Source organism: Chelonoidis abingdonii, chromosome 21 (assembly GCF_003597395.2).
Source record: "Chelonoidis abingdonii isolate Lonesome George chromosome 21, CheloAbing_2.0, whole genome shotgun sequence".
In the NCBI taxonomy this organism is placed as follows: Eukaryota; Metazoa; Chordata; order Testudines; family Testudinidae; genus Chelonoidis; species Chelonoidis abingdonii.
In genome coordinates, this window is record NC_133789.1 from 9921877 (window position 1) to 9940563 (window position 18687).

Consider the following 18687-nt stretch of genomic DNA (forward strand, 5'->3'; position numbering starts at 1 on the left):
GTCTATAGTTGTGGGTTACAAACTATTACCACTTTCCAGATCCGCCTGCATGGAAATCAGCAAGACAGAAGGGGGAGATGGGGGCAGTTCCCTGCCCCTCCCCAACATCAAGAGAAACAGCATTTAAATGAAAGCTGGAGGAAGGGAGAACAGCACCCTTTGGAGCGGCACATGGGTCACCCTCAGAACCTTCCCCCTAGCCCTGGGGACATGCCAGGGGAACTGCAAGCTGCACTCCTCTGATACTGGCTCTCAAAGGGCTCTGGGACACAGCAGGTTAATACACCAGTCTCTCTCACCCATGGAGACCTGGGTTAAATTATTGCTGAGCAGGGGCTTGACAGCCCCAGTCCAATTCCTTGTCCACACCTGTCTGCATTACAAACCACTGCACAGTTTAGCATGATGGGCAGGCTCTTCTCAGAAGAGGCCCCAGCTGGGAGCAATGAGAATTCTTCACGGCAGCATTCAGAGGAGACCCAGCACTGGGGGCTAAGCCGGGGAGGCTGCAGCTCAGGAGGGATGGGCACTGGAGGACCCCAGCACCGGCATGGCAGGGTGGGCTGCAGGTGGGGGGAAAAGGTGTTTCGTCACTGGGAGCTGGGACCACCTGCCTGCAGCCCAGCTGCTCTGAGCTCCCTCCCTGGTGGTCCTACCTTGCACTTCTGTGCACCCTTCTCAGCTGGGATGATCAACTGGGACCCTCCGGCCTGCTCACCCTGTCCCACTGCTCCTAGCCTCCCCCTCCAGCACCATTCTCCATCCTCTAGTGCTTCCAGTCCTCCTCTTTCCGTGTGCTTCCATCCTCCCTCCCAGAACCCACGACCCAAGTCCCCTTCTCCCCTGCCCCAGTCCCCTTCTAACCCAGCCCCCAATACCTCTCTGCTCCCCATCACCCAGCTCATATGGTGCCCAAGTACCTGACTTGCTTGTGGATTTTACACCAATCAATCAGCAGGGGGGTGAGGGGTATGGAGCAGCTCTTTGGCTAACCTGGCAGGGCGGCCTGGGAGAAACTTGTCCGATAGCTTGAGCAGATGGTGTTTCCACTTGCAAAAAACAGCACATTTTCTTTACAGGACAAAGCAGTGCTGCTGCTAGCTGCCCTGCCGAGGTCAATAGGCTGGTCCTACAGACCAACCTCAAAGAGCTGGGGCGGGACAGGTTGGAGAGAAGGGGCGGCCTCCCCCATTGTGTAGCTGCTGGCTCAGGAGACGTGAGTGTCTGCATCTGGTTTAGAAGGAATTTGGGAGAAGGAAGGAGGGTTCTGGGGTGGGCGTATTGGGCTGAGGGGCAGGATGCCTGGGTTCCACTGTCAGTTCTGTCACCCAGAGCAAGCCAGTGCTTTCTGTCTCTGTGACATGGGGACAGAGATACGGGTCCTGCTCACAGTGCATGACTGCCGGGGAAGTGCACTCCCGGGGCAGGCCCCACAGAAGGGCATGGGGTGGGGGGCTGTGAGAGCAGTGCTAGAGGAAGCCATCAGGGCAGAAGTATGGGGGACACTGGAGGGGATGCTGTAAGGACAGCACTGAGGGGGCTGCGAGGACAGACACATGGAGAGTACTAGGGGGCCCCAGTGAGTGGACGAAGTCTGCAGTGTCCTCAATGCCCCGAGGCGATACTTCTGGGCAAATCCCCCTCAACACCACACTGCCGGCAAAACAGCCTCTCAGACACTTCTGCTGAAATCCCAGAGCCTTTCTTCCCTCCTCCTTCCACCTCAGGCGTTGTTTGACTTCTATATTTGAGAGTGTGGCCATGCATGGGCAGGGGTGGACAAATCCTGTGCCTGCCCACAGGGACGCCGTTTCAGATTTGGGAGTGGGGGGCAATTTTAACCATGGTTCTAGGGGCTACTTAGGCAACTGAAAACTAGTGTTTTGCAGATAATAATTTAGAAATATCTAACAGGAGCATTGTATCTAATTCCTATGTCAAGAAAAAAATAAACAAACTTTAGAGCCCCCATTCAGCTCTAATACGAACACGTTTGGACATCTTGTGGTCAGGCACGTAAGGGACACTGGTTAGGTTTAAAACTGTAATGTCTATTCTGACTGAGATACTTTTACCAAAGTCAGAAGGGACCATCATGATCATCTAGTTTGACCTCCTGCACATGGCAGGCCACAGAACCTCACCCCCCAACCCCTCAGTAACAGACCCCTAACCTCTGGCTGAGTTACTGAAGTCCTCAAATCAGGGCTTAAAGACTTAAAGTTACAGAGAATTCACCATTTACACTTGTTTAAACCTCCAGGTTGCAGAAGGTGAAAAACCCACATGGTTACTGCCAATCTGACCCGGGGCAGAATTCGTTCCTGACCCCAAATATGATGATCAGATAGACCTGAGCATGTGGGTAAGATCCACCAGGCAGACATCTGCGAAAGAATTCTCTGTAGTAACTCAGAGCCCTCCCCATCTAGTGCCCTGTCTCCAGCTGTTGGAGATTTTGCTACAGGCAGTTGCCGATGGGCCACATGCCATTGTAGGCAATCCTGTCACACCATCCCCTCCATAAACTTATCAAGCTCAGTCTTGAAGCCAGTTAGCCTTCGGAGGCTGGTCCAGAACTTCATTCCTCTGATGGTTAGAAACCTTCACCTAATTTCAAGCCTAAACTTGTTGATGGCCAGTTTATATGTATTTGTTCTGGGGTCCACACTGATGCTTAACTTAAATAACTCCTCTCCCTCCCTGGTATTTATCCCTCTGATGTATTTATACAGAGTAATCAGATATCCCCATGGCCTTCTATTGGTTAGAGTCTTCTCAGAAGGTAGGTTTTCCATTCCCCAGATCATCCTAGTAACCCTTTTCTGCACCTGTTCCAGTTTTAACTGATCTTTCTTAAACATGGGAGACTAGAATTGCACATAATACTCCAGACGAGGTCTCACCAGTGCCTTGAATAATGGTACTAACACTTCCCTGTCTCTACTGTGAATACCTCACCTGATACATCCTAGGACTGCGTTAGCGTTTTTCACAGCAGCATCACATCGGTGGCTCACAGTCATCTTGTGACCAACCAATATCCCCAATTCTTTCTCCTCCTCTGTCACTTACAACTGATAAATCCCCAGCTTATAGTAAAAATGCTTGTTGTTAAGTCCCTAAATGCATGACCTTGCACTTCGTACTATTATATATCATTCCCATTTCTATTACTCCAGCTTATGAGGTCATCCACATCTTGTATGGTCTTCTGATCTTCCTGGGTATTGGTAATACCTCCCAATTTTGTGTCATCTGCAAATGTTATGAGTACACTCCCACTTTTTGTGCCAAGGTCAGTAATAAAAATGTTAAAGAAGGTTAGTCCCAAGACCAGTCCCTGAGGAACTCCACTAGTAACTTCCCTCCAGCCTGACAGTTCACCTTTCAGTATGACCTGTTGTCGTCTCCCCTTTAACCAGTTCCTTATCCATCTTTCAGTTCTCATATATTCATCCCCATCTTCGCAAATTTAGCTAATAATTTCCCATGTGGAACTGTATCAAATGCCTTACTGACATCCAGGTAGATTCGATCTACTGCATTTCCTTTGTCTAAAAAATCAGTTCTCTTCTCAAAGAAAGGTATTAGTAACTTCCTTACCACCTCTTCAACGATTGAAACAACTATAGAAAAAAAAATCTACAATTTCTGTCATTTAGGCTACTCACTTTCGCAGTTCACCAAGCTCGGAACAGATCATTTAACTTTAGGGAACGTCCTATCAGTGCTTTTTTATCTTAATCACCTGTTAATGACTCTGTTTATAAACAAAATTCTGACTCCCTGCCTCTGGGAGAACCCCTTACAGTGCACACTCAGGTTGCCTGCCTGAGGCTGCCACATCCAGAGAAAGCTGCCCCTCGCCCCTCAGTTTTGCCAGAGCATGAGATGCCTTCACGAGGTGAATTAAGACTCTGATGGAGGAACGACGAGTGGAATTCGCTGGCTGGATCCCCCAGAGACCTGCCGGCTGGGCATGAATTCAGCTGGCCTCTGAGTTACTCACAAGCAGCCTTCACTCATAGTGAGCTCCCATTTGGTATTTCTCTGGTAACCAGCTGTGCTTTTGTCCTCTGAGTCAGGCTATGCAGGCTGGCTTTAAGTACCCAGACAGCAACCAAGCACAGCAAGACGCTCTTGTTTCCCTCGCTGTGGGCAGCATGTGTGCATGGCGGAGTGAGTTTGTGTGAAACAGATTTCATAGCTCAGGCTGGAACGAAGTTACAGAGAGGTACAGGGTAGCAGGCCAATCATCAGCAGGACATTGATTTCCTTATTGCAGATGACAAAGAGCTGGGGGGTGCGGGAATGGATTTTTCTTCATTATAATCTGCAGTCTCAGGATCTCATTTAATTTTCTGGCAGTTTTATCCCTTGGCAATCCAGGGACAGCATGATGGTTTGCAACTAGAGGCGGGTTGTAACTCTGCTGATCTCATCACTAGGCATGCTTAGGCTGGCTGGGCTGTGATGGGAAATCTCTCCGGTACTACAAGAACTGGTCGAGGTGATCCACTACATGGCGTTCTCTGAGTCAGAGCTGAACCCAGTGCTCCAATCTGGCACCAAGGGACCCTGCCCTCAGGGGCACCTTTTTTCAGATCAGCTGAAAAACCGAGGTCCTGAGTACAGCTGGTCACTGAAGATCAAATGCTGCTTTCCCCCCCCTGTAAGGAAAAGATATTAACATTGGTGTTCTCACCAACCTAGATAATGACATTCTCCTTTGCCAGTTTACCTGGAGGCTGGATCTTCGTCACTTCCTCTCCTAAGCTGTTGTGTAGCATTACTGAGAGATGTTAAAACAGCTGATGAGACCCACCTTAGAGGAGTCTGCAGCCAGGGGTGGGAGAAGAGATCCCCAGAGAAATGTGGTTTGGGTTCCTTTAGGATGAAGGATACTACAGCGATTTCAGATCACCAGTGCCTTAATGTCATTTGCATAAGGCTTATCATCTGGGGGTTTTCAAGACTTGAGTGAAACTCATGAACCACCACTTGTGACCCACTCTAGCCTCTTCTGCCCAAGTATTTACAAACAGTAATGGAAGGAGCTTTACAGCCTTCACGGGCATCAGGGGAGTACTGTCCTCATTTTACAAGATGGAGAAACTGAGGCAGAGAGTAACTTGGCCACGGCTACACAGCATGGCCATGGCAGAGCCAGGAACAGAGCCCAGGGAGACCTTGTGTCTTAAACACAAGCACTGACAAAGAGGGCAGGCAGGAGGCAGCTTCTCTGGGGTGCAGGGCAGCGTTGAGGTCCCGTGTAGGGACAACGGGTTCTCAGATGGAAAGTCACTCAGGGCAGGCCCTTGTGCAAAGAGACCAGAACAGAAAACAGAGAGATCAGGTCGGGGACCCTGCATCAGGCGGCAGCACCCCAGTAACAGGGTGAGGACGTATGGACAAAACAAGGCGCCTGGAAAAAAACATTCAATCTTGGCATGACCCCTTCAGTGCCAGGCAGCTCACCTCTGGCTCTGACCCTGGGCTGCCCTGCTTGGTCTGTGGGCAGCGCGGTCTCCCTGCAATGCCACTGGCCAGAGAGCCACCCTGCAGCACGAGGGACCTGCCGGCCACAGGCAAAATGACCCCACGGCTAAGATGCTTCAGTTTCCAATTCTGGCTGAAGGAATCTGGCAGCATTGCAATGCAATTCCCCTCCCCCCATGCACCACACCCCTTCTGTCCGCTTTTGCAAGCCAGCAGCCTGACTTGCCAAAGCCTCAGCTCCAGGGAGGGACGCTTCTCATCTGCTGCCTCCCTAATCTCACCAGGACCTCAGTGCGTCAAGGGGCCAGCTCCTTCCCCCCGGCCATGCTGGAGGGATTAGTGTGTCACTCCTGATGTCTGGCAGACTCTGGGAGTTCCCGCCAGAAAGACACAGGGGAGGCAGCTGCTGCAGCAGCGTGAAGAAGGCCCAAGGCGGCTAATTGCTCTAGAATAAATGCGGCCCTGGAAACTGCTTTTAATCCTCCGTGCAGGATTTTTTATATTTAGCGGCGATTTCATCAGCCCATTTGCAACCCTCCCCTGCACCCCCAAGCTGCAGCAGCCTCGGGGCACACGGATCAAACACGATTATGGAAGGAGCCCGAACCTGCAGATGTCATTACCAGATTCTCGCCTGTCAAGCCATCCTGAGCCATGCCTCCCCCCGCAGGGCTCAGAGCCCAGGCAATGCCTCAACTGGAGGGGCTGCTCTGAAGTCAGCCTCCAATAGCGCTGGAGCATCTTTCTGTGCCAGCCAACCAGCTGATGAGAAAGCATGGAACTCACAGCCCTACCAGGCGTCATCTGGGCCACCCCCCTGGCCAGCGCAGGAGCGTTCCCTGCATCCGTTTCTAGAGCTCTGTACAGCTCAGCGGTAAAACGTCTCCAGTGATGGAGCTTCCACTGCTTCAACAGAGGGATCTGGCAGCTCATTAGTCCTCCATGCAGGAGAGGCTGGGTGTGATGTGGTCACATCTCATACTCTAGCAGGAGCAAATGTCTGCATGGCACGACCCCATCAAGGCCATGCATCAGAACTGGAACGAGACAGCTCTCACGTGCCAGCATGAATCAAGCCTAGTCTTTTCTGCAAACCCTGAACAAATGAGGATTTATACCCATTTACAAACATTAACCCTTAAAGGGCCTAGAACTGGATGAGTGGAAGCTAGCAGAAATGCTACGGGATCTGGCGGATGGCCACAGCCAGCTGGTACGGAGACCCAAGCTACTGTTAGCAGCCTTAGTGCCAAAAGAGAGAGAGTGGGAGATAATTACGCCTAGCTCTTATCTAGCATTTTTCACCTGTAGATCTCAAAGCCCTTTATAAAGGAGGTCAATAACATTATCCTCATATTACGGGTGGAGAAACTGAGGCACACCCAAAGTCACCCACTAGGTCAGTGGCAGAGCCAGGAACAGACCCCCGGTCTCTCAAAGCCCAGACCAGTGTGCTATCCACTAGGCAACAATACCACCCCTTAGGGGCAATGGTGGTACAATATCCTAGGACAAATGCAGCGGCCTGACACATCCACTGCGAATGCAGCACCAGAGGAAACTCCCAGCCATCTGAGCGGAGCGAGGTGCTTCTGTTCTGAAAACCTGGCCACTGTTCTGCACCTGGCCACTAGTGCAGAATCAGGAGCTGAGAGCCCGTTTGAAAATCAGGCCTCCGCCAGGGCAGGGTAGTGAATGCTGCAGGAGAGCATCAGGGAAGGAGGCAGTGCAGTTTCTTCCCAGAAGGGGTGGTCACTTAGGACAGCACCCCCATTAATGGTGCCCCCAAGCCCCTGAGCTCCGGAGTAACCGTAACCACTCGAACCTCATTCCATTCCCTTTGCGGCTGGTCCCATGTGCGCTGTCCCTCCTCCCCTGCTCTCCATCCCATCACGGGGCGGGGATGGGACACCTCTTTTCACCTCTCCTTTTGACACATCCAGGTCTATTTATGTCATCGGGGCTCCTTCGCACCGTATGAAGGCACCTTCCAGTTGCCCAGCGTAGCTGTTTTTTCCTAGCTTGAAACCCAGTCCTACTGGCTTTCCGATTCTCTTGGGGCTGCCAAGCTGAGCAAGATGCCTCAGCAGAGGAACAGCCTTTCTGTGAATGGAGCCAGGGTTGGGGAGGGGATAACCAATCATTTTGTTTGAAACGCAGACCAACTTCAGGATGAGGGCGGGGGTGCAGGTCTTACTGCAATTGGTTTCCCGGTCACTTGCTTTGACAGGGCTAATTGAAGCCTGCCTGTGGCCCACACACCCTAAAATAACAGGGGGCGCAGCCTCGCATTAACCACACTACCAGGGAACAGATGGAAGATGGGATTTATCCAGCTGGACTCAAACCTGCTCCCCCCTATTTGTGGATGGGAGCGGAGGCTGCTCAGTCTTTCGCAGGAGACACTCTTCTCCTCCCTATCCAGGATCTAGTCATGTCACCTCGTCCCACTCGGTGGGAGCAGTGGGCCTGGTATTTCAGAGCTCCACCTCCCCCCTGATAAGACTGCCAGCAAGCAGCCCCGCTAGCCCCCTCCGCACCAGACCCGGCCAGCACGCAGCTGGACTGGAGACTTGGCATTGCACAGCTGGCCTCATGCAAGGGCGGATGCACGTCTGGACACTATGCAGCTGGACAGCACACAGCTGTCAGGAGCCACCTCCCCACAGGCCTTCAGCATGCTATCCCCGGATCTAGGAGTGTGGGGGAGGGGGGGGGGCGCGGAGTTTCTTCAGTTCTTCACTCCTCCTTGCTCAGCTTTAACCTTCTCCTTCAGAGCCCCCTTCTGTAATTCCAGTACTTGGTCCCACCCGCCAGCCAGGTGACAGTCTCTGGGGCTGGACCCATCCGAGACAAGTCAGGGTTACAGCTTTCCGACACCCTTCCCCTGTAGTCAGACAGGCAGTCAAGCTGTCTGCAGCAAAGCTCCATGCAAAGCTGAGCCCCACACCAGCCCTCAGGAGGTAGCTTGCAGCTGCGAACACCTCGCTGAGGTGAGCTGCTGGCTCTGGAGGGGTCATGGGCAACGAGCCGAGATGCCATGGCTCCACTGCTGTGCCTACAGATCCCGCAGTGCAGCAGTGGGATGACTAGGGAGGAAGCTTTCTCCAAGGGGTTTAGCTTTTGCATCCCAAGGTCACGGGGGTCGAAGGGAGAGACCCAGTGTTTCACTGGCCCATTTGGGTTTCTTAAGTCCCTCCCTGGTCATGAGAAATGGAGACACCGTCCCTCCAAAGTATGGGTGCATCGCCATTGGCAAAGGACGGCTCAAATATGCCCCCACAGCCCGAGCCCAGGGGCCCTCTGGGATGACACAGGCAAACAGGATGCCTGCTCTGATCTGAGCCTGCCTGCCTGAAGCAAGCAACAGCTCCTTGGCTTGGTGATTCCAGTACCACATGAGATTCCTTCCTCTGGCAGCAAACACCCCCAGGCCAGGGCCAGCGTGAGGGGGTAGCAAACAGGGCAATTGCCTGGGGCTCCACGCCACAGGGGCCCCATGAATTGAAGTTACATCTTATCTACAGAGTCACTGTGGGTAAATGTCATGCGCCTGTTACAGTAATGTAGTCTCTAAAAATGGAAATAAATCGCACTAAAGCAGCGATTTTCAAACAGTGGGGGTGCACCTCCCTAGAGAGGAATACTCGTGGGGGGAGAGGAGGCGGCGATGCTGGGGGACTCAGGTGTCAGCCGTGGTCAGTGGAGCTTGGGCTGGCAGAGGCCCACTCACCTTCCTGCAGCCGTGGTCCTCCTCCTCCTCCTCTCCCCGCTGACTCACCCGGCCAGGCTTCTTACAGATAGAGGGCAGCGTCTGGTTACACGGGCTGTCGTTCCACCTCCCTTCCTGGAGAGGATGGCAAAGAGCAGGTCAGGCAAAAGGTAGATCACAGCAAATGCAGCTCTCAAAGGACCAGAGATGGGATATTTTCAGTGGCAAGCTTGGGTAAGTCCCACCGACCCTGTGCTTCCGTCCCATGCTGCTCTACATTACCCCATCATTGTGAATCCCCCCTTCCCTTTATCTGTCCCCAGTACAGGGTCTGATCTTGCAGAGAACCTCTGGTTGATTCAAATCCAGCTTAGGAGGGCAGTGGCTCCTGTTGCGTGGCCTGTGTGACAGGCGTTTGGTGGCACTCGGTCCGGTTCTCAGTGGGTCAGCTGCCCACACATTACAATCACCACCGGAAAGGGCCCCCTTGTCAGCAGCCTCTGCAGGAGAAGGCAAGGAATGAGTCGGTCACGGAGACCACCCTCGTGCTCAGGTTTAAGGGGCACTGGTGGCACACTGCTGTCTGTGCCACACTCTTAGATGGACAGAGCTCGCTCCAGTCTCCGGGGCTGTCGGCACAGAGCTTATACCCATCTATCTAGGCTCGGCGGGATTAGATTTTGACCAGTAAATGTCAGTAAACGCTGATTTCACCAAGCGCACACAAACCAACAAAAAACTATTTCTATCAATTAGTAACTGAAATTTACAAATAGGCAAAGTAAGAAAAACGCTGCTTGGAAACTTACTAGGGTTTGATGTAAGGATATTTACAATGTACCACTCTGACATGCGAGGTTGACAATTAGTGTTTTGATGGTTACAAAGCTTAACTTCTTGAATCTCAACCTCTACAGTCATTAAATAATTGTTGTCTGACCCCCAAGTAATTTCCCGCAGCTGTAAAAATACTTAAAAATAAACATCGAGCTCTGTTAAGGTTTAAAATATGTATAGATTGAATTCTGCCAAGCTCCAATTACTCCATTCCACCCCTGCGAATTGGGTAGGAAAGGTCCCACATCCTGTCCCATGCCTCCTCCACGATCAGTCCTCACCGGTCCCCAGATAGTCACACAGTCCTCCAGGCTGTCTCGGAAGTTGTTGGGCTCAAAGGGGTGCCAGTACGTGAACCTCACCGGCGTCCCGTCTGACCACTCAAAATTCATCTGCAGCTTGAGGTCGTTCAGGCCAATCCAGAGCTCCTCAACATCTGCCAAGCAGAAAGGGGAAGAGCAGGTCAGAGTCCAGCTCTGGTGTCTGGGGCGAACCTCACCCTACTGAAGCACAGTAGCACTTTGGCACAAAGAGAAAAGTCTGCCCCTCTGAGCATTCATGGATCAGATGAGCTTCTCACAAGTTACAAGCCACGTTGGCTGTGAGCTGCCTGGGACAGGGACTGGCTTCCTTGTTAGCTGTTTGTACAGCGTCTAGTGCCATTGGGCTCTGATCCTCAACTGGGATTCTTAGGGGTTACAGATAAACAATAACGGTCAGAATTTCTGAGACATCCAAGGGAGTTAAGTGCACAGTTTCCAGAGCCAAAGTTCTTTTAGGCTCCTTTGAAAATCCAAGCCAACGATAACAATATTACATGCAAGACAAATTCATTCAAAGAACATTAGGGTAGCGAAGTCAAACACTCAAAAGTTAAGCCATGACAGAATTAAAGCTGCCCATACAACCTTCTTGTTGGTCCCTTTGTGCGTACTTCCAAGTCTCCTCTGCTATTGTAACCCATGCCAGCTAGATTAAAGCTAACACCAGTATGCCTGCCTGCTCAGCAATCACGCCTTTATTTGTGGGGAAGACACAGCCTGCATTACTTGGCTGCAATAGGACATTCTGACATGCCAATGGTGATTCAAAACTCTGCATTAAACTCATCCTTAGAGTAGATACATTGACCTGGGTTGGGAACACAGGACTCAGTTTGTACTCGACAAGAAGAGTCCTTTCAAAAGGACATGCCTTGCCTTGGCTAATAATGAATAAATACTCTGCACGTCTGTTCTTGTGGGGAACGGTCTGAAAGTGTTTTACAAATGCTTCTCCGAGGTAGGTTATAGTATCACTGCACTCCATAAAAAGCAGCCACCTCCTGGATGGAACGTGGTGGCTATTTAACAGCACACAGGAGCATTATTACAGAGCAAATTTAGGACAAAGATGTGTAGACTAAAACTGTATCTAACTGAAACTGTTGGGGGAAGCTTTCCCTAAGCAGGTACCCAATTTGGAATCAGTCAGGGCAATCCCTATTCTTAAAAGAGTGCCAGGAGATCTTTAATAACCACTAGTGGTCCAGGGCCTCAGTTTTACATCTCATGGAAACAATGCCATCACCAGAAGCACAGTGCCCGCCACCTTCCCCCTGGGGCATTGGGTCAGTATCGACTCAAAGAGAATGGGGCCATTTCTTTTTATTCCTTATTGAGATTAATGTATGAAATGTCAGTCATTGCCCCAGCAGATAAATGATGCACTTAATACATGTTAAGTGCTTCTTGTACTATCTCTGATAGATTCATAAGACGTCAGGGGATGATACTTTCTATAGCACCTTCCATCTACAGATCTCAACCTCATTCACAGACTGAATTAAACTACCTTCATAATCCCAGAGTCAGAGAAGCATCCCCAACCCCATTTCACAGATGGGAAAACTGAGGTGGTGGGAGGGACTTATCCACAGCCACACAACAAGCCAGCATTAGAGCCAGGAACAGAGCCTATTATGGGCCAGATCATGATACCTCTACTCACTCTGAGTAGTACTTTCCTCCACTAGTAGCCTCACTGGGACCACTCCTGGTGCAAGGCATATTACAGAGAGGAAAGACTGTCCAGTAGTTACAGCACTCAGCAAATGCAGGTTTAAATCCCTGCTCCAGCCATGGCCTCCCTGCGTGACCTTGGAGAAGTCACTTAGCCTCTGTGGGCCTCAGTTCTCCATCTATACAACGGGGAGATTGGCTCTGCCCTGCCTCACTGGGGTGAATGCATTAGAGCGTGAGGGGCTGAGCTAGTCATAGGGGCTCTAGAAGTACCTTTGGTAGATATCTCACGTGGATGCAAACACGTAAAGGTGAATATGAACATGTATGTGCAGCACAGAACCATGCACCTGCAGGTACTGTGCCAGTGAAGCTATGGGCTCCCCCCGCCACGCACATTCCAAAAGAACCTATTCACAGCTCTGATCCGGGTCCCTAGCGTGTCCCCAGGGCGACAGAGAGCAGATCTGCTTTAACCCTACCTTGCTTGACCTGTTTGGTGACAAACTCCAGCTCGGAGAGCGTGTGGATGCTCACCAGGTCCCCACCACCGCGCAAGCAGGTCTTCTTCGCGTCTTGCCAGCTCTTCTTCTCGCCAACCAGCCGGTAGCAGCTGGACTGGAAGGACTGCCAGGTAGGCTCACAATCAACCTTCACCTCCGACCAGGAGTCTGCAGGGACCCAGAGCAGACTGCTAAGGAGCCTTGTTGCTAACTTCCCGCATTGCTCCCTTCTAAGCCTGTTCTCCTCCACGGTGCCAGTGGCGTCCAGCCACGAGTGCACGGTCTGTGTTAGAAGTGGCAGAGCCCCCAAGTAGCAAGAGGGTCTGGAAATACACCAGACCGGAGTTCCTCAGCCCTGTGGTTCTGCTGTCGAGGGACAGGAAGGGGAGTTGCACGGATCACTTATGAAGTGGCAATTGTTCCCTTGGCAACGGGCCAGATTCCATCGCCAACTAGCATGTTCTCAGCAATTCCCTCCTCCCTACGCTGTGAGCCCCCACTGCCATCCTCCCCGCAAGCAATCTGAGTGCTCCATGAATTCACCCGGGGATGGTGCGCTCCCCAACTGGCATCTTTACACCAGCACCTGGATCAACTGACTTCACAACAGCTTCAGGGGCTTCCCGCAGTTTAAGAGCACTGAGGTTCTCTCTTCTTAAACCCCTTTTTCCTACTCCCACCAAGGGGGTGCAAATCAGTCAGCCCAGCTCACAGCCTGCAGGACAGTAGCGACTGAAAGCTACAGCCACGTGGCAGCTTTTTGCTGGACTATATATAGGCCCCTATCAAATCCACAGTCCATTTTGATAAATGTCATGGTCACAGCGTCTACAAAAAAATATTGAATTTTACAGTTTGAGATATTTAAATCTTAAATTTCACAGTGTTGTAACCGTGGGAGTCCTGACCCAAAAGAGGGTTGGGCGGGGGTTGAAAGGCTATTATAGGGAGCAAAGCTGTACTGCCACCCTTACTTCGGCACTGCCTTCAGAGCTGGGCAACCGGACAGTGGCGGCTGCTGGGCAGGAACCCAGCTCTGAAGGCAGCGCTGTTGCCAGAAGCAGCAGAGAAGTAAGAGTGGCAATACTGTGGCCCCCCTACAATAGCCAGATTTCACTGGGGAGACCAGATTTCTCGGTCCGTGATGTGTTTTTCATGGCCGTGAATTTGGTAGGGCCCTACCTAAAGGCAATGAGCATGGTGGGCTGCAATCCAGTTCTCAGTGGATGGATGTCCACATTGCATGAACTGCCACCACCACAATCAGCCTTGTCACATAACTTAGGCTGCTCTGTGTTTGCACAGCGCCTAGCGCACTGAGGTCCTGGTCTAGGACTGGGACTCCTAGGGGCTATCCCAGTTCAAAAAGAATTGTTAAAATAGTAACAAAACAACAACAGCATGCTGACAGCCCCATCAGAAACAGCCAGAGAAAGGCCATGCTAGTAAGAAAAAATAAATCTCTTGCGAAAACAGATGTACTGAATGGAGGAAAAAAACCAAAAACACCCACCAGATGAATAAAACATAGAAAACTGAGTGTGAGGAGAAGAGCCAGACACAGCATGGTGCATTGGCTGATTTATTATTTCTGACACAGCACTATCAGGTAGAAGGTTGTCAGAAATTGGCATTGGATGTTCAATATATTTCATGTTTGTTACAAAGCTGCCCTAGTGCAAGCTGTAGGAAAGCAGTGACAGATCAAGCAGCTGGCTTGGCACACATCTCAGCATGCCCATCCAGGTGGCAGGCCAGCAGCTTGGAGAATGCTTTCAACTCATCATAAGGTGGAGACGAGGCTGAAGTGCTGAGCCGCTGGGCGACCTGACCCACATGGAGCTGAGAAAGGAGTCACTCAAGATAACCATCAGCTACAAAGCAGAGGAATTTGCTCAATGATTTAGAGTGCCAGACTCCAAAGAAGTCTTCTGATTGGACAGCAGTAATGTCACACCCTGAGCGATGATGCCCCCTCCTCCCCTTGGAATACAATTAAAGTCCCATTTTGCCTCTTCTAATTTGCATTTCATAATTGCACCAAGCATCTCTAGGCTGTACCACTCTGGGGGCAGTCAGTTCTCTTCTTGTGTGGCTGAAAGGTAGGAAGCCACACACACCTGGGATGTGTAATCACCACCTTGCAGACAGAAGGCAGCAGAGATGAAAGGGGCCGGGAGGAAGGAGAGGAAACGAGTCGCATTTCCGTGGTGCACATTAGCATTCTGACAGCGTTCCACACGTATTGTATCCACGGTGAGACAAGCTGAACCTGCACCCTCCAACTCCAGTCATTTAAATGGGAGCTGGGGGGTTCAGCCCCTCTCAGGCTAGGTCTACACTGGGGCGGGGCGGGGAGTGTCAACCTAAGATACACAACTTCAGCGAATAGCGTAGCTGAAGTCGGCGCATCTTAGGTGGACTTACCTGGCTGCGAGGACGGCGGCAAGTTGACCACTGCCGCTCCCCCATCGACTCCGCTTCCTCCTCTCGCCGCGGTGAAGTTCCGGAGTCGACGGCAGAGCGATCGGGGATCGATTTTATTGTGTCTACACTAGATGTGACAAATCGATCCCCGATAGATCAATCACTACCTGCCGATCTGGCGGGTAGTGTAGACGTACCTTCAGTGTCAGGCCCTAAGGTCTTATGAAGGGATGGGGCAGATTCTCCACTGCTTTGCACCACAGGTCGTCACTGACACCTGCACAGAGCAATTCCAAATGGGGGCAAAACCATGTGATATTTTAATATATCCCAACTGCAGGAGAGGTGGGAAATAATCAAAAGAAACCAGTTTGGCAACTTCCGAGAGCTGCCCTGGTTTGTGTGATGGGCAAAGCTTCCCACTGGCTACCGGGGCAGTTCTCGTTCCCTCTGCAGGAGCTGATTGCTCATCCCTCGTCATAGGAAGAAACATGCAAGCCGCAGTGATAGATGCAATTCTGTACTTAGGGTTCTCAGTAAGTGGCCCCAGGAAGGGAAGAGTGGGAGAGACCGGACCCAACCGGAGGTGCAAGGTGGTGCAGAATCAGGCCCAATCCCTGCCTAGGATCTTAGAGTCTCATACCCAGAGGTGCTGAGCACCCTCCCTTTCTTTTTTCCTCCTTTTAAAAAAACCAACCAACCAATACGGACATCTGTGCAGAGTGCGTCCAGGATTTGGGGGGTGGGGGGGGGCCTTGTTTTGTTATCAAAGACAGAAAAAGAAAAGCTGTGGGGGAGAAGGAAAAATGTGAGATCTCTGGATACTGCAGTGCGGGCAGGCTCTCCAGCTCACCTGTCGTGAACGGATCGGAGGTGGCATTGGGTTTCTTCTTGCAAACATACGGCAGTGCAATGCTGCAGTCCCTGTTCTGCCAGCCCCCTGAAGATTCCGTCCGGATCACTCCACAGTTTTCTTCGCTGGGATTGTCAGGCTGGTCTACAAGCAGGAGTTGAGGGTAGGAGGAAGGGTAGGGAAAATATGAGCATTAGAGCCCATCCCCTGGATGAATACACAGGAGTTCAAATAGAAACCAGAGCAGAGGAACATGGTCCAGCTAGTGGACACTGCCAGATGCTTCAAAAAAATAGGGGTAAAACCCTATAATACTGCTTTTGGAGCAATACTATACAGCAGGGGAAATTTCTTCCTGACCTCAAACTGGTGATCAGCCTATGCCTTGAAGCATAAGCGCCTGGGGCCTCTAAAACCTCAGCTAGAGTCCTGGCAGGTGCTATTCTTATTCCCTAAAACTTACTAGGGTCTGATTTTCTGAAGTGCTGAGCATCCACAACTAATTTTGAAGTCAGTATTGAAAATCCAGCCCCCTAAACTACTTCCCCCAATAATATCCTGCCACAGCAATTGCCACAGGCTAAATACAGGCAGAGAAAAGGAAGGAACAACTTTAAGACATTGCCTTTAAAATTAATTGCCTGCCCCTGAGGGCTCGTCTCTTGGAATGCAGTAAACAGCAGCAGACAGCTGGCCTCTATTATACAGGACCATTCATTATTTATACTCCATGGCAAAAAGTTACATCAAGATGGAGTTTAGGCTGAGAGTTCGTAGCAGTAACTTAGGGGTAAAGATCATTACAAGGATGCTGGAATTATCCCCAAACCAAGCCTTGTGAGCCCAGGAAATTCAGAGTTAACGTTATGTTTCAGAGAAATCCAAACACGGTCAGAGATGGAAATACAGTTAAGGCACCTGAACAGCCTTAACTCTGCCCGGCCATGCAATAACCACAGCATTACAAATTAAAGCATTTTAGTATTTTGTGGTCCCAGATTAGATTAAATTAATTTTTAAGATATTTATTTTCTAGACTCTGTTTTCCCCCTTTATGGCACTTGGGTGAAATCCTGAGCCCACTGCACTCCATGGCAAAACTCTCATTGAAGTCAATGGGGCCAGGATTTCACCCCAGCATGAGTTTTCATGTAGCATGGAGCTCCATGTAACCATGGAGTCTCACCACAGCACATGGCCCAGACTTCTCTGGTCTCCAGTGGCACACAATTCCATGGCAGCTCCTGGCCCAGGCACACAGTTCCCTGGCATCTGGCAGCCCTGAGACCTGGTGCCTGGCATGGCCCCAATGTCCCCATTTCCACTCAGTCCCCATGCATCATGTGGAGCAGAGAGAGGTGATGTAATTCCACAGACGGCAAAGTGCTGCTGCCACATATGCGCCTGCAAATGAGCCTGCCTCTTAAATCCTGCAGGATCCTGGACCATCTCTCCTTAGCCTTCTGGGGCAGGACTCTGGGATTTGCCACAACACAACAGAGGATCTCTATGACCCCCTCTCTTCTGCCGTGCTACCTGTGGATAGCATCTACATCTGCCTTTGTCTCCCTCCTGCTGTGAGTTTGTCAGGACCTCACCCCACTGCAGGACGCTGCTCCCCATCTGTATCACTCTTTACCCCTCGGCCATACTTACCGCTCTCCCAGTTGAGGTACTTCAGGGGAGAGTTGTCTGACCATTGCCAGCCCCCGTTCATATCCAAGTCGTTGAGCCCGATCCAGAGGGTGGAGCTGTATCCTGTCAGCAGCCCTGGGACAGAGAGAGGACGCTGGTGTCAGACACCTCCTGTTCTGGGAAGGCCTCACAAGTAACACAGCTCTAATCTAGCTGACACAACAGGGTCCCAGCATCAACTTACAAACACGGCTCCTTCCAGACCCGGGTCCACGGCATACAAACTGCCACTGCAACCGGGGCCGCTTGCCCCCCTCATCCGCGGGCAGCAGAGACGACAAAGACCAGAAGAGCCAAAGAGACCGAACTCCCCCGTCAGCCTGAGGACTGGGTGGGTGAAACCGGCCCTCCTGCTACTGCCCTAGCTGTCTCTCTTCTGTCACTAAAAACATCACTCGCGCTTCTTCCCTGCTCAGAGTGCTGACGACTCCAACGGCCTCTTCCACATAGTCGCCCACATGCATAGGAAATACAACAGCTGCGGCCCACGCGCTAGTGGCACGGCTGCAGCCTGCCACTGGCTGTGTGGGCATCGCCTCCCCCCCACGGACTGCAGCAGGAGGAACACACGCACAGCTGCAGACAGAAGCTGCTCACAGGGTGTCAGTCACTCTAGTAGGATAATGGGGCATATCCCTACATCTGGGCAGCAAGCTCCCGTCTCGCTGGGTCACACAGACCCTCCAGGCAACCTGCCCAGCCTCACCTTGACGTGGTTTGCTAAACACCCATGTACCTCTAGAGGCCGCCAGACACCTCGTTAGGCAAACGGGCATAGCCACCTTGGCAGGTTCTCCAGCTGCACAGCCTGCTTCCTGCCAAGTTCCAAGCTACAGCCGTGTCCTGCCACACCCACAGGTCTCTAAAGGGTCCCTCTGGCAAGGACCCACTCACTCACTCTTGGAAGGGGGTTAATATTGAGGTTAATGAGCATGGGCGACGGTAGCATAGGTAGCGGAAGGCTGTGCCTCTCCAAACAGCCTGATGTGGCTCTGCCCACGCTCTGTCCCCAGATCCCCTCCTGCCTGCTTCCAGTTCCCTTCCCGCGCTCCTGTGGCCAAGAAGCTAGGGCAGGCAGGCGGGGGTGCACAAGGCTTGGGAGCGCTGGGGCCATGTCATGCTACCCATCCGTCTGGCACTGGGACCGTGTTGTCTGCC

The 18687-nt window shown here is 51.6% G+C and overlaps 1 protein-coding gene across 1 annotated transcript in view; it reads right to left on the bottom strand.

Moving 5' to 3' along the window:
• Positions 1–18687, bottom strand: part of MRC2 (mannose receptor C-type 2) — an 88642-nt gene that overhangs the window by 31514 nt on the left and 38441 nt on the right. The window contains exons 5-9 of the mRNA XM_032805469.2: positions 17491–17604; positions 15835–15978; positions 12534–12722; positions 10333–10487; positions 9236–9349 (exon numbers count right to left, since the gene is read on the bottom strand). Of these exons, the coding sequence (XP_032661360.1) occupies positions 9236–9349; positions 10333–10487; positions 12534–12722; positions 15835–15978; positions 17491–17604 (716 nt within the window). The remainder of the gene's footprint in view (positions 1–9235; positions 9350–10332; positions 10488–12533; positions 12723–15834; positions 15979–17490; positions 17605–18687) is intronic.